This window comes from Suillus paluster, assembly GCF_016628075.1.
Source record: "Suillus paluster strain FC165 chromosome Unknown EDB91scaffold_66, whole genome shotgun sequence".
NCBI classification, from domain to species: domain Eukaryota; kingdom Fungi; phylum Basidiomycota; class Agaricomycetes; order Boletales; family Suillaceae; genus Suillus; species Suillus paluster.
Window position 1 is genome coordinate 67,329 of NW_024537626.1, and position 14,457 is coordinate 81,785.

Consider the following 14,457-nt stretch of genomic DNA (forward strand, 5'->3'; position numbering starts at 1 on the left):
AATTTTCACATGACGCTCACGCAAACTGCTTCCGCGAGAGCAAACGTTCCGAGTCCGTCATTACATTTTGTACTAGATGTACCAGCCTGGCTAATTGATTAATCGATACACTTCTAGGGGCATCATGTGGTAAGCGCCATCTGAGCCATCACTCCCAACACAAGCATCCCAATCATCAGGCTGCCTCCAACACCACTTCCGCTCGTGCCAACACCTCTACTGATATCTCCCGGCGACAGACCAGTGTAGTTTGAAGAGGGTGATGGTATCTCGCATTCATAAGGCGCAGTACTGCAATGCCTCCAAGCTTCTACTGATTGTATTGTAGCGGGAAATTGATTCTGAACAAAAGCGCATCCATACGAGCTGTTTGCGCTGAACATCTTCCCTCCAAGTTCATTGCAGCAAAGCGTCGTGGCCGTGACGTTCATGTAAAAATCCCCCAGCAAAACGCAATCGGGGATATCCACGCAAAGATTTCCCCAAGCGAAACCCAAGTGAGCACTACCCCCCGCGATGCAACCTATAAATATATCTCACTGACTAGCTCCGGTCATGATTCAGGAAATAAGTTACTCACCGTAGAATGTGTTGTTGATGATTAGCATGATGCTTGCGAGGTGAGTTGTGCGGAACTAGCTGTTAACCGTTCGTCTTTTATACTCTGGAGGACCGCATTGGAAATGTGAACTGTGCTTATTAGCGCATGCTGTTTGACAGAAGTAGTGCTTTGGAGGTCAGGCGGTGTGCTGTCTGTAGAAATGAGACACCGGTGCGCCGGACGAGGAGTAGCAGAGGCACACCGTCCTCTTCAGTCAGCATCAGTCTTCAGCATCCTTCCCTTATCCTGAGAGCGAGAGCTTGAGCCGGGTCCACCGGAGTTTTATGTATGTCGCAGCAGGGCTATCCCCGTTGTGCCTCATGACAGAGAATCTGACCATGACAATCGGTATATTTCCAGGAGATGTCTATTGAAGCCGTGTGGCCAGGCTGTGCAGCACTCAATCGAATACACGATCGTCGCACGGTGACGCTGAGAAGAAAAAACATGGGAGGCAGTGAAATACTTCACACACGCGATGAGACAACCTGACCATATCCTAAATTTCACTGACTTCTGCGAACGGTGAGGGCCTACTTCATGAGGGAAAACAGGGGAACTCGCTGCACCTGCTCTCCCTCCAAAATGCTAGGTTCTGTGAACGTGCATTCCATCGAGCCTCGAGATTATGTTACGCCGCAAGGATGATAATCATCTGATTGAACATCGACTATCGACCACACAGAGTACAGATTCTCTTCCAGGAGTTGCTAGTAACACGCATGCAACTTTACCTTTGAAAAGCCGACCGTCATCCCGCACCGGAATCGACGATGAGGGTCACGATCAACGTGGAGTTTGCGGTTACGAGGTCCGATTCCACAGTCCATCAAAATCCTTATCTGGCAACACTCAACTGCTAAAAGGTTGTCTCCCGCGGGCATTACCCTATGTACAAGATGATCATCTTATGTTCCGCACACGACATCTGAATTCACTGTAATCTAAATGCTTGAAATGCACGTTCCAAGAACCTATCATTTCGGATGGAGAGCGGGTACAATGAGGTTCATCATTTCCCCTCATGAAGTGGGCCCTCATCATTCGCGCGGAAGTCAGCGACGTGTAAGACATAGTCAGGTATCCCATCCACGCCATGTGTTGAGTATTCAAATCTCCCATGTTGATTCTTTTCTCAGCGTCGCTACGCTTTCGTCATGCTGTGATCGCGTAAACGATTGAGTGGTGCATGTCACTGATGCTCAGCCTTCCATACCTGGTCATGTCAGGTATCGATATACAGTGCCTTACCACCTCTTGAGCACACGGTTTCAACCGCCACTCCCGGAAATATAGTGATCATCATGCGCGGCATACGTGAAACCCCGGTGCCTATATTTCTACCGACAGAACATCGCTAGGCCTGTATTAGTTCTGTCAAACAGCATGCGCCATAGGCACACTTCACAATTCCTGTATGGCCCATCAAAGCGGGTCCAGAATATTTATGTTAAAAGACCAATGGTCGACAGCTAGTTCCGCGCAACTCACCTCGCAAGCATCATGCTGAACATCAGCGGTTCGATCAGTGGTGAGTGATTTCCCTGAATCCCAACCGGCACTAGAGTCAGCGAGATATATTTATAGGTTGCATTGCGGGAAATGATTACCTGAACGTCACGGCCACGACACTTTGCTGCAATCAACTTAGAGGAGAGATTATAAACGCGAGCTGCTCGTATGGATGCTGCTCGTATGGATGCGCTTATGTCCAGAATACATTTCCTGCTACACAGCAATCAGCATATGCTTGGGGGAATTGCAGTGTCAACTTGAATTCGACGTTTATATGCTCTGGCCCCACCAGTGGAGGTGTTAGCTTGGGCGGAAGTGGCATTAGAGGCAACCTGATGATTGGAATGCTTTTGTTGGGAGTGATGGCTCGGGTGGCGCTTAACACATGATGCTTGGAGGCGCATAGATTGATTATTTAGCCATTTTATAAGTGTCTGGCATTAATAGACGCGAAGTCAACTAATGGGAGTCTGGTTACTTTAGCAATTCAGAGTTACCACACGAGGATTCTGATAGATCGTGGAATCGGATCTCATAACTGCAAATTCTGCCATTGGTATCATGACCCTCGTCGATCCCACTGCTTGGCGGTTGGTTTTCCAAAGGTCAAGTTGCATGCGCGTTGCAAGCATCCCCTGGAAGAACAATTGTAATCTGCACAGTCGCCGGTCAATGTTCGATCAAATGATTATCATCATTACATTTGCATAACACCAATATGTCATTTTTTCTTCTCCGGGGTAAGCAAGATGCCCACAATATCAAGGACGTTCATATTCATTTCAACCGGAAGGGAGTATGGTACTTACCCACGCTGGCTGCAAATTATCCCACACCAACATATTAAGCAGCTGTCCTGAAGTGGCGCGGAATTGCCTCAGAGTGCGATACATGGACGTTCTATACAATCCTGTAATTTCATCGTGGCAGAATAAGCTGTTGGCTCCACGTAGTGTCCAGGGAGGTGCCACAGAGCTATTCCAGGGTAATAAAACCCACAAAATTCGCAAGGAGCCACAATGTATCTGGATGATCTAGGCCCTGCTTCTGTATGACCGTGATGAGTGAAGCAGCGCTAGAATATCGATTTTGACCTGCTGGAAGTGAGGACCTCAGGGTATCGTTGGAAGATATTATCTTTCCGGGAACGCGCCAGATAGACAGTCACGAGATCGAAAGGGATGGAGCCCCATAAAGCATCGGTTCGCGAAAGAAAAATAACTAATCTTGCATTCAGTCGCCCGTCGATGCACCAGCATGAAGCAACGTACATTCGGCATAAGCCATCTGCACGACGCAGACCCCTACACTGCATGTGAGAGATGGCCTCGCCCGTCACAGATTTGACGTACAGATACTTGAGCGAAGCAACGCTAGGCATATCTAAATGAAGATTAGCGGGGGGATTCGGAGGAAACGCTGTTGCGATTCATACATTATCATCGAAGAGGCCCGTTGCAGGTATTTCTCCCACCTCCTCGTCTAGATGTGTGACAACATCGTAAACCTAAATAGATTTGTCAAAATCGACAACATACGACATAAACCGACCAGGATCGTAAGTACCGACGCTACGTTCTGTTTAGTTGCAAGGCGTGAACGAGGTACAAGCTCACATAGGATATACTGTCATCATGGAAGTCCGATTTGATACTGTTGAGAAAGTGGGTACACCAGGCGGAACGCCCGATTGGCGCTATTACTGGTATCGAAAGATGTACCAGTGTGTACATTCTTAGCGTCTACGTCAAGATCCCTACCGATCGATAACCGGTTGTAACTCGAGCTTCGCATATCGCCAGTGGCCACATCATGGCAAATATCTGCCATGTGAGCAAGAGAGTAAGTACGCCAACTAATACTTCTAATGATGGAGCCATGATAGCAAATGCTTAGGATAGTGATGTATGTATAAGACGGTCAGGGTGTTGCATGCAGCAAGAATTGGAATGCATTATAGATGTGTGCACTTGAGTCTTGAGCAGCTGAAGAAAATATCAAGAAGGCGGGAAGATCAACGAACCGGCAACACTCAAACATGAAGAGAACTGCAGTTTGCTGTGGTGTCCCTGAGGGTGCGTATAAACCTCCTAGTGATGCTCTAAGAAAAACTGTTGGCTGCAGTTTCAGCTACCACTTGTTCTTAGAACATTATCAAACGCTACCACCTCGATCCTGCCGTGATAAGTTTTCGGACAAGTCAATGTGCTCATTCGCTTCTAATGAGGGGAAAGTGGTCGACTCCACTGGAATACCCCCATGCTGCTGAGGTTGGTTCAACACCATTAATGTACGACGGATGGTCATATGCATATTGATCAGAAAATTTGTGGCAGTGATATAGCGGAAGGGAAGAATGAGATCGGACCCGGGTACCGGAAGCAATTTGCATAGTTAAGCGCCCACTGGTGCCTGCTTCGAAGATTCGCTTTCTCTCTCTTCCTTCACTGTCCTCCCATTTGTGCGGCGCCATACAAGTTCAAATCCACATTTCTTGGTTCGACACAAGTACGTATATATACATTCCTCACAGGAGTTAAGTACTCATGACCGCGACCGAGATTCTTCATGTCCGGCACGCTCAAGTTAGGTCTACCGTCATCCTGTTGTTCCTGTGGCAATTGAGAACTTGAACGATCGCTCAAGTTGATCACTATTCTATGGCTACCTACGTCTCCTCCATCCTGATCGCCGTCGTGTCTGCATCGTAATTCATTAAGTGTCTATCAGTATTTTTTGTTCTCCATACTGATCAGCATGGATTAGTTCCGGTGGCATCAAACATTCTGATTGTTGATGAGACCTTCTGGAGGTTCGCAAGCTGTTGAAGGTCAATCATCGACATGCGTACCTCAAGAAGGTCGCAGATATTCAGAGTCCGTGGAAATTTGGCCGCGTTTTACCATGTAACTCAGGAGTCGCCCATCAGTATTTCCACTCTTTCCCCCATCCTGATCGCCGTCTTGTCTGCATTGTTAAGTGCCCCGTCTCCTTTCCTCCGTAAGTACTGATTAGTGTGTCCGCGCATAGCTGTCGTCTGGTGGAAATCTGGCCGTGTTATACTACAGCGCAGAACGAACCCCCATCCAAAGCACTCCTCATTACGCCAAACACCCAAAAAGACCTCTCCACCTCTCCTCGTTTCGGCACACGTCCGTTTTGGGGTGGTTTTGGAGGCATGGGCGTTACGCCTGTTGACGTCAAAGGTGTTCTGCAAGTGAATATTAATCCTATCCTACACCGCCCTGGAGCTATTGTTGATGAGATAAATGGACAACTCAATGGTCTTGGAGGGATGAGAATGGGGATGGGGAGCTTGGGTGCGTTTGATATGTTGCGGATACGAATTCGTTTACGCTCAAGACTCTCGATGCGTATCAGATGCAGTTATGGGGGAAGATGGCCGCGTAGCACGCTCATACGCCTACTCGAACGCAAAGGGGCTGGAAATGGGAATGGGGAATATACCCCTCATGGTTTGGCATCAGGCCTCAAACCCGCGTATTTCGCATCATCTTGCATCATCACCCTCTAAATCACTCGGTGAGAAGAATGCAAATGCCTACCCATCACTCCTGTGTCTTCCACGTTTGGGCTTGGGCTTGGTTGAAAGGTTTATTAGCCAGAACAGGTGCAGGAAGAAGACACCGAATTTCCTCGGTTCGCGTCCTGATGATGAGTGCGATATCATCCGGGAATGGCAAGAGAAGATGCGCTGTCCTGAAAACCTACGTCGCGGCGCGTGTGGAATCTGTTCTTTCGTAGTCCCTGTGAGTGATTTGATGCGGGTTGACCAAGATTCCCTTTCACTTCTTTCGTAATGACTGCCTCCCAGCGCACAAACTACCTCAGACATCTAATATGGAGGCCTACGAACAAGCTATCTTGTATCCGAGAGGTCTTCTGGTCTGTCATGTTCGGGATGACGTATGGATGTGTTACCCGAAGGGTCCTTCTAATTTTTTTTGGTATTGCGGCCACGAACGGCTTCCTCTTGATGTGCACAGTGCTTTTTTTCGTGCGTCTTCTTTCGATCTCATGCCCATTTCCTACACTCGCGCATCATGCATTCATAGCATGTTTGCCTTGCTCCGGGCTCAGGCTGCTGGTCCCTGCTCCGTGGCCACCAGTCGGAGGTCATATCACAAAGATACCATCCTTGAAGTTTGATAGATGATGGTCCGCTACTTCCCAATCTGCTTTCACGAGATGAATCATTGGGCTCTCAGCTCAATGATTGTCCGATCAGGACCTAGAAGCAACTTATCTTTGGGGAACTTGAGATCCGTACCAACCCCTTGAACCTTACGAAGTGAGCGGTATTCTTTTCTAGCTTAAATCAGTTAGTAGTACATCCAGAAATGGCGCAGAAGACTTACATCAATTACTCATAGCGCAGTGTCTGCAAGTAGTGATGCCATCCAGTCCCCAACCGGATATCCCCGTGGCCTTGGATCATGATTCGATGACGAAATGAATTACTTTCGGTCTTCTGTACCCGCTACTCAGCATCTCTCTCACCCTTCTTCGGACCCGAGGTCAGGCTACCGGCCATTGCGCTCTCATGAGATCCGATTGGGGTTGAGTTAGCCCGTGAGGATGTAGAAGCAACTCCTGAATCGTCACAGTAAGAGATACTCGAGATGGTGCCGCTTGCCCTCGAAGTGACTTAAGGAGCTTGTCATTTTTCCTGATGATTCTCAACTGAGTTTTTCCGTGTCTATCGTCGACTGCGGGCCCTCATATCCTCTTGAGTCATCCGCCATGCTGGGGCAGCTTGTTCTCTGGTTGGCAACCTTCTTGCCCCCGTTGGGGCTGACAGTGACTTTAGACAGCGCTGCTGTCACGGGTGTTGCGTCAAGTTTTGGGCCGACAGTCACTCTAGACAGCGCAACTATCACGGGTGTTTGGTCTGGTCCCGTCAACAAGTGGCTAGGAATACCCTACGCACTGCCCCCGTAGGTGCTTAGTAGTCATAGGTCCAGTTTTTTTGACTTGCCTCTTGAGACCTCCGACTTCCTCAAAACCATCATCTACCATAACAATCCCAGTTCCGAAGATTGTAAGTTTGATGCGACAGCAGATGCGCCTGCCTTGAACACCTTTTTCTTTTTCTCCAGGCTTGACTGTAAACGTCATCGCGCCCAAGTTGGCAACTCACAGATCACGACTCCCTGTTATACTTTAATGTTCATTCGGGTCGTTGCAGATTATGACGGCCGTTTAGTGGATCTACGGATGGTACGGGATACGCCAATAACATCACTCCACAGTTCAAGCGTCTCGCGGCATTCCAGGGCGATGCAATCCTGCACGCCCTGCGTCGCTTTTTGTTGGAACAACGATCCGATAAATAGCAAGCTTGGTCAGCACGTAAGTCGGATTTGGCACTTTCGAAGCATTTTCTAACATACTATTTAGTGATCAAGCGTAACAAACATGTTCCTATCCTGTGATATTGACATGCCTCGGGTCCCAGTTCCACGGATCTGCTCTACCAAATTTCTTTGGTGGGGATGATATGACGCAACGTCTCATTTACTTTGTGAATGACCTCGACCCGAATGGTCCATTTGACCCAATCAATTGGCCAAAATGGACCTCAAGCTCGCGGGAGCTCATTACTTTCATTGACCCGTTTTTTCAGGAGATCACACAGGATACATTCCTTGCTGAGGCAATTTCCTACCTGAAGTGAACGGCAAATATCCAATTTGAGTGGACTCTTTTTCTCCCTCGTCAGTTTTTGTACCAGTTATGTATACTAGCTCTAGATCTTGGTCCCATGAGTTCGTGTGATCGTGTTTTCACTCTAGCTCACACTATTATATGCAGAATCAACTTATGTATATGTTGCACGTAGGTTTTAATCCCCACACAACACAAAATTTAAATCGAGGTGGTTCTTGTGCTGACACGGTTCAGTTTAATTGCGTGCTTCGGTACGAGAATGGCATTGGTCTGTGCGCCTCACTTGAATTTAAATAGGCTTTGAAGATTCGCCTCTTGCCTTTCTCTTTTCTTCTTCGCTGTCCCCCATTTGTGCGGCGCCATACAGCTCTTATCTACAATGCCATACACCGTAAGTTTAATGAAACCTTGAACGTTTGAACATTCACACTCATCAGGATAACACACCAGAGACGACATGTGACTGTTGTTCCTGTTCACATATGACACAAAAATTTCAGTAAGCCAGTTTTTTTTAAAATTCAATTTTATGTCCATTGAGAGTAATACTCTATGTAGGACAATACTATCTAGTCATGGAGCCCCGTGCTCCGTCCCTTCGTCAATCCCCAAATGCACTGATGTAGGGCGTACTCCACCAGTCCGCCGTTCCCGCCGGCCGTTCAGTAAGCCAGTTGATTTATTTTTACTCGAGTACTTTATTGACAAGTACTAGGCACCTGCATCGGCTTGAATGCTGCTCCGTTTTCATTGGAAAGTGGGGCATGGATTCCAGACTGTCGCGTCTTAACCACTCCGGTCTGATGTCCTGGTCCCAATTGCTCCGCTGTTTTGGCATTCACCAGATCTCTCTATGCAAGAGATGGCAGCTTGTACTTTCGGAGCTCTCAAAATTGCCATCGACGAAGGATCTGTACACCACCCAGAGTATTCTCCTTACACTCGAATACTTCCGTGGATCCAGACTCGCTGATGGTAGAGTGTCCGTATCCACGGGAGCCTTCGACTCAGATTGGTAGCCGTTTTATTTTTGTTCCATGCTTGCTCCGCTCCTTCAATTTGCGCCTTTTTCTTCCGTGGTTCCCTATCGAAGGGCATCAACAAGATAACGAAGGACATTGGGAGAAGCAGCTGGAAACATCACCTCTGGGGATTCCACTGCTACGCAACAAGCAACCCAGGCAACCAATCGGAACATTTTCATTTTGTGATCTGCTCCCGACATTCAATGTAATGCTCGCAATCCACGTTCCCACAAATCCAGCATTTTTGAAGGGAGAACAGGTACGAGTTCCATTATTTCCCCTCCTAAAGTAGGCCCCACCATTCGCGAAAGTCAGTGACGTTTAGGATATAGTCGGTTATCTCATCTGCATTGAGTCTTTCCTCCCATGTCGACTCTTGATCCTCAGCGTCACCATGCTACGATCGTGTATTCGATTGAGAGATACATGTCAGTCACCTGATAATGGATATACACTGACCGCATGACATCAATAGACGCTCTCCAGCTGGAAATCATCAGGGTAGGACCCCCTGTCATGAGGCACGACTGAAATAGCCGCGACGTACGTCAAACCCCGGTGTCTATATTTCTACCGATAGCACATCGCCAGATGCGCTATAGGCACAGTCCACATTTCCTGTATGATCCCCCTGAATATCTATGCTAAAAGACAAATGGTCAACAGCTAGTTCCGACCCACCTCGCAAGCATGTCGAGCACCAACGTTGGCACATTCTATGGTGAGTAATGTCCCTGAATCACGGCTGGCACCAGTCAGTGAGATATATTTCTAGGTTGCTTTACGGGAAAATTTTGCGTGAACGGCACGAGCGGTTGCGCTGTGGGAAATCTTGACATGAACTCCACGGCCACGACTCTTTGCTGCAATGAACTTGGAGGGAAGATGATAAACGCGAACGGCTCGTTTGGATGCACTTTTGTCCAAAATCAATTTCCTGCTACAACGCAATCAGAGAATGCTTGGTACAATTGCAGTTTTAGCACTGGAAATTCGTTCTCGTCATGCAAGCTACCATCGAATCCTACTACTAGTGGAGGTGTTAGCTGGGGCGGAAGTGGCATTGGAGGCTGCCTTACGGTTGGAATGCTTTTGTTGGGAGTGATGGCTCAGATAGCGCTTACCATATAATGCTCAAGAAGTGTATCGATTGATTGATTGACCCTGTCACATATGTCTCGCACTTGTAGGCGTGAGTTTGGTCGTTTTAGCAGTTGCGGCGGAAGGATTCTGATAGACTGTGGAATCGGACCTCGTGACCGCAAACTCCATTGATCGTGTCCGTCGTCGTCGATTCCGGTGCGGGATGACGGTCGGCTTTCCAAAGGTGAAGTTGCATGTGTGTTGCTAGCAATACCTGGAAGAGAACCTGTACTCTGTGTAGTCGTTAGTCGATGCTCAATCAAACGATTATCGTCCTTGCAGCGTAATGTAATCTTTAGTTGCAAGCCGTTTAGAAAACAAGGTGTACGCTTACATAGGATATACAGTGTCCCACGAATGATGAAAGTCCAATAGAAACCCGGAGAGCGACTTGCACAGCTACGAGGGGACTTAAAAGCATCAAGAAAGCTGATGAAGAGCATTGCGACTCGCGAGGCGTGGCTGGAACTCTTTGGACGTCCGGGGATTCCAACGATACGCAACAAATAACCCGCGCGACCAATTCAACCAATAGGGCTAGAACATTTGTAGTCTGCTCCCCACATTCGATATAATCTAGATGCTCGAAATATTTGCCCCTCAAAAACTAGCATAGTGAGTTATGTCGCCCCTCATGAAGTAGGCCCTCACCATTCGCAATATTTGGTGAAGTGGCTAGTTATCCTATCCGCGTGTGACATGTGACAAGTATCTCATCTCCAATGTTGATTTGGCGTCCCCATGCTATGATCGCGTATTCAATTGAGCGCTGCATGTCAGCCTTCCACGCCTGATAAGGTCAGGAATAGACATATTCACATGACTTCAACGGACACTTTTCGGCTGGAAACATACGGGTCATCGTGGTCAAATTCTGTCATGAAGCAGACGGGTAAGCTGGCCGTGGCGTACGTCAAACCCCGGATGTCCATATTTCTACCGACGGCATATCGCCAGGCCTCCACTGCTTGTATCAAACAGCATGCGCCATAGGCACAGTTTACATTTCCTGTATGATCCTCCTGAATATCTGTGTTAAAAGGCGAATGGTCGACAGCTAATTCCGTACGACTCACCTCGCAAGCATCATACCGACAATCAACAATACATTCTACGGTGGGTAATTTCCTGAATCACGACCGGAACTAGTCAGTGAAATATACATTCATAGGTTGCATTGCGGGAGATGTTTGGATGAACGTCACGGCCACGATGCTTTGCTGCAATGAACTTGGAGGGGAGATGCTCAGCGCGAACGGCTCGTATGGATGCGCTTATGTCCAGAATACATTTCCTGCTACAACACAATCAGTAAAAGCTTGGGCGAATTGCAGTAGTACTGGTTTTATGTGTGAGCTACCATCAACCTATTCGAACTACACCGGTCGGCCGTCGGGCAATACTACTACTACTAGTGGAGGTGTTGGCATTGGAGGCAGCCTTATGATTGGATTGCTTTTGTTCGGAGTAATGGCTCAGGTGGCGCTTACTAGTTAGACTGGTGACCAATTACGGCTTGCCTCACAGACGGACTGGAAATCACGAGTCTACTTACTAGTACATGATGCACGACGCATCGATTGATCGATATCTTGATCATTTAGCCCTGTCACGTCGACTTCGTACAAAATGTAAGGACGGACTCGGAATGTTTGCTCCCGCAAAAAAATTCGCGTGCCTGAAGACTCCTCGAGTTTCTCCCTCGCCAAAGGCGACGCTAGGTGCTAAAAACTTGCGCGTGCCGTGCCTCTTGCCAACTGAGATGGGCACATGTGGGCAAGGATTGTCTGTTACTGCATATGTCATCGACTTCATGGACTACGTACAGGCTCAGCAACGTTGCACTGAGGTATGAACCTTACCTCTCAACTTGGTGTCCGTTCAATAACCATTGATCACGTCCCCGGTAGGACGAAGTAGTGTTGCCGCGAAGCGAACTGAAACGAATCGAAGTGAAAATTAGATACACTTTGGTACACTTCGATGTGGACGAAGTAAGTCGAAGTGCGCTTCGTTCCACTTCGCGAAGTCGGCAATGGGCGGGACAGTTGGCAGAAATAATAGATTGACCAAATGTAGCTATAGCCTTACGATATAATCCAAGAGACTAGGTACTAATCCTCATTCTTATTCGCAAATTGCTGAGTGCATCGAGCTTGCTTGCTGCCACGAGTTGTATAAAATCTGACGTGAAATTCAGCTGGTTTTGCTTGTAAGAGAACTTGAGGATTTGTAGTGCCTCGAGCACCGATGATGATACATTGGCACACCGAAGTGTGCACGTTTCTTTGCTGGAAGAGAACTCGGAAGACACGTTCAAAACGGACAGATGAAGCTTGCACAGGAAGGACATCCGTTGTGACGCGAAAAAGTAGCGGGAATGTACTCTTTTTGTATACAGATCTGATATGCCATTGATTCCAAAAAACAACCGAACAGCACACGTACTTGCGAGAGACTCGTCCAAAAGCGAACAATATCAGCTGTGCATTCAGCATCAAGAAGTGCCGCTTCTTCGCAGTCCTGCAGTTCTAACTTCTCGTGCAGCATCTGTCCTCTTTTCCTCTAATCCAGTTGCAATTGCCCTTCCTGTGTTAACATTGGAGTCGACTGGCTGAATGATAAGGATGGGCTCGGGGGAAGTGGCGGTTGATGACGAGGTTGTCAAACATCCATAGTCAAACACTGGTATTGATCCTCGTCAAGCGCCTGAATCCTGCCATCAATGATCACGCAGACATGGATGTAGGATCACTTGTGGAGTGGGCGGACTGTAAATGCTGATATACACAGCATAGGCACTGTTTCCCGTTGCAAGTGAATTGCCGTGCAGCATGATTTAGGGTTCTTCCGACTCAGAAGTTCATGCTGCGGATAATCGAGATCATGTATGAGAGGCTCATACAGTGGTTTTTACCATTGAAACATGATAGAGACAGGAGGCGCATAAAGGGCTTTGGATTTGTAGTGATAATAGTTGATCTATTTGATAACTTCAAATCACCTCTCGAAGTGGATGAAGTGTCACTTCGACCAACTTTGGTACAACGAAGTTAACCGAAGTCCCACATTTTCGAAGTGAAGCGAAGTTACCTCGAAGTCACTTCGCTTCGACGGCAACACTAGGACAAAGTTAGTATTACATAATGTTGAAAATATGGGGCACAGGTAAAATGCTGCGCCACTGCTGCGGCAACTGCCGCGAACCACTGCTGCGCTGCTCACAAAACATTAATGAGTGTGCATTCAAATACTCACTATGCCTGCTGTCAGCTACTGGACCTCTGTCTATTCTAAACCACCCATGGAGTCAAGCATGCACTAGGTCCTTATGCATCCACGCTGTGCTCAAGTTATACCAAGATTCATGCGCTCTTAGCACTGCTTCTGCAAGTCTTGGTTCAACAATTGATGTTGTCCTCTTCAACATCGTTAAACCATTTGTGTAGCTAGTTCTGATTCCCTCATAATTCATTTTACTGTTTTTAATCACGAGTGACTGCGCAGTCGCGGCCATTATCTCAAGACGCAGTCAGTGCCACCTTTCTTCGCTTTCTAGGCTCCCCGTCGGATTTTGCTCGCTGTCGATTTCGAGGTCATGGCACGCATCAGCTATCAGAAATGAGGGGCTCATTGGAGCTAGCAGCTACATTGTCGCCATCGCTGAAATCTGGCCCGCGCTATAGTCATTGACCCATTGTTAACTACTAGGACAGTTTCGAAACGTGGAGAGCACAGTACCTCAAGCTCGTTTTCATCATAATCAGGATCTCCTTTGTTGCGATCCTCGTGGTTCCAGTGGGATGGAAGCCCAGCATATGGGTCCCAATTGTCTTGATGGTTTCCAGCATCCAGCCCCCACTGATAGTTTCCTGCAGAACCTGACCGAGCTGACTTCTCGAACAGGCGATGTTCAAATATGGACAGACATTCCAGGTCAACATCAGTGTGGATCACATCTGCACTGTTGCCGGTCTCCTTCAAAAGTGTTCTCCATGCGGTATCGAGAATGAATTCCTCCTGTGCCTCAGTGGTACCATCTCTGGGGTAGTCAATGTCTGCTTCCAATATGCTGCACTTGAGGTGTGTGAGCATGATGCTGAGTGCGTGAGCAAATGGCACGCAGCCTAACCATTGCACCACAGTCTCTCATGCCTCTTCGATGTTGTCATATATCCAATGGGCAACCTGTGCTTGCTGAACCGCAGTCAGATCACCGCAATACTTGACGGTGTAGCCCCCAGTCAATGATGCTTTTCTACCCTGCTGCAGTAGGTGACGTCCAACTGGCAAGTGTTGGATATCTTCGAGGTAATAGTAATTATATATGTGTCGAATTAAACCCTGTTGTACTTGTCAGCCTTGTGCACAGAAGATTTTAAGATGTGGAGACTTACAAGAACCATGATTTTTCAGTAGTTAGTAGTGGATAATCTTGACTCAGAGGATCAAGGGACTCAGAGTGCTGAACGACACGGGGCC

At 47.6% G+C, this 14,457-nt stretch overlaps 7 protein-coding genes across 7 annotated transcripts; 4 read left to right on the forward strand and 3 right to left on the reverse strand.

The window, feature by feature from the left end:
• Window positions 1–122: 122 nt before the first annotated feature.
• Window positions 123–608, reverse strand: EDB91DRAFT_1085188 (uncharacterized protein; the record flags this gene model as incomplete). Its single annotated transcript, XM_041315862.1, has 2 exons — window positions 123–523; window positions 581–608. The coding sequence occupies 2 exons, from the start codon at window positions 606–608 to the stop codon at window positions 123–125; spliced, it is 429 nt and encodes a 142-aa protein (XP_041173320.1).
• A 1,987-nt stretch (window positions 609–2,595) lies between these two features.
• Window positions 2,596–3,946, reverse strand: EDB91DRAFT_1085189 (uncharacterized protein; the record flags this gene model as incomplete). Its single annotated transcript, XM_041315863.1, has 6 exons — window positions 2,596–2,751; window positions 2,926–3,016; window positions 3,388–3,473; window positions 3,552–3,623; window positions 3,683–3,742; window positions 3,791–3,946. 6 exons carry the CDS (start codon window positions 3,944–3,946, stop codon window positions 2,596–2,598), a joined length of 621 nt encoding a protein of 206 aa, XP_041173321.1.
• Window positions 3,947–4,543: 597 nt separating this feature from the next.
• EDB91DRAFT_1155345 (uncharacterized protein) lies at window positions 4,544–6,474 on the forward strand. The gene is made up of 5 exons (XM_041319593.1): window positions 4,544–4,624; window positions 4,678–5,090; window positions 5,147–5,436; window positions 5,498–5,886; window positions 5,952–6,474. The coding sequence occupies exons 2-5, from the start codon at window positions 4,960–4,962 to the stop codon at window positions 6,291–6,293; spliced, it is 1,152 nt and encodes a 383-aa protein (XP_041173322.1). The 5' UTR covers window positions 4,544–4,624; window positions 4,678–4,959; the 3' UTR covers window positions 6,294–6,474.
• Window positions 6,475–6,807: 333 nt separating this feature from the next.
• Window positions 6,808–7,569, forward strand: EDB91DRAFT_1227280 (uncharacterized protein). The gene is made up of 4 exons (XM_041321001.1): window positions 6,808–7,074; window positions 7,124–7,178; window positions 7,237–7,489; window positions 7,538–7,569. The coding sequence occupies exons 1-3, from the start codon at window positions 6,881–6,883 to the stop codon at window positions 7,240–7,242; spliced, it is 255 nt and encodes an 84-aa protein (XP_041173323.1). The 5' UTR covers window positions 6,808–6,880; the 3' UTR covers window positions 7,243–7,489; window positions 7,538–7,569.
• Window positions 7,570–7,630: 61 nt separating this feature from the next.
• Window positions 7,631–7,951, forward strand: EDB91DRAFT_1155352 (uncharacterized protein). The gene has a single exon (XM_041319594.1). It carries the CDS (start codon window positions 7,638–7,640, stop codon window positions 7,812–7,814), a length of 177 nt encoding a protein of 58 aa, XP_041173324.1. The 5' UTR covers window positions 7,631–7,637; the 3' UTR covers window positions 7,815–7,951.
• Window positions 7,952–10,794: 2,843 nt separating this feature from the next.
• On the forward strand, window positions 10,795–12,308 carry EDB91DRAFT_1085193 (uncharacterized protein; the record flags this gene model as incomplete). The annotated part of the gene is made up of 6 exons (XM_041315864.1): window positions 10,795–10,867; window positions 11,147–11,467; window positions 11,580–11,824; window positions 11,886–11,969; window positions 12,061–12,086; window positions 12,212–12,308. The coding sequence occupies 6 exons, from the start codon at window positions 10,795–10,797 to the stop codon at window positions 12,306–12,308; spliced, it is 846 nt and encodes a 281-aa protein (XP_041173325.1).
• Window positions 12,309–13,758: 1,450 nt separating this feature from the next.
• EDB91DRAFT_1017794 (uncharacterized protein) lies at window positions 13,759–13,920 on the reverse strand (the record flags this gene model as incomplete). The annotated part of the gene is made up of 1 exon (XM_041312515.1): window positions 13,759–13,920. A coding segment is annotated over one exon (162 nt), but the record flags the coding sequence as incomplete, so codon positions are not given.
• Window positions 13,921–14,457: the final 537 nt, after the last annotated feature.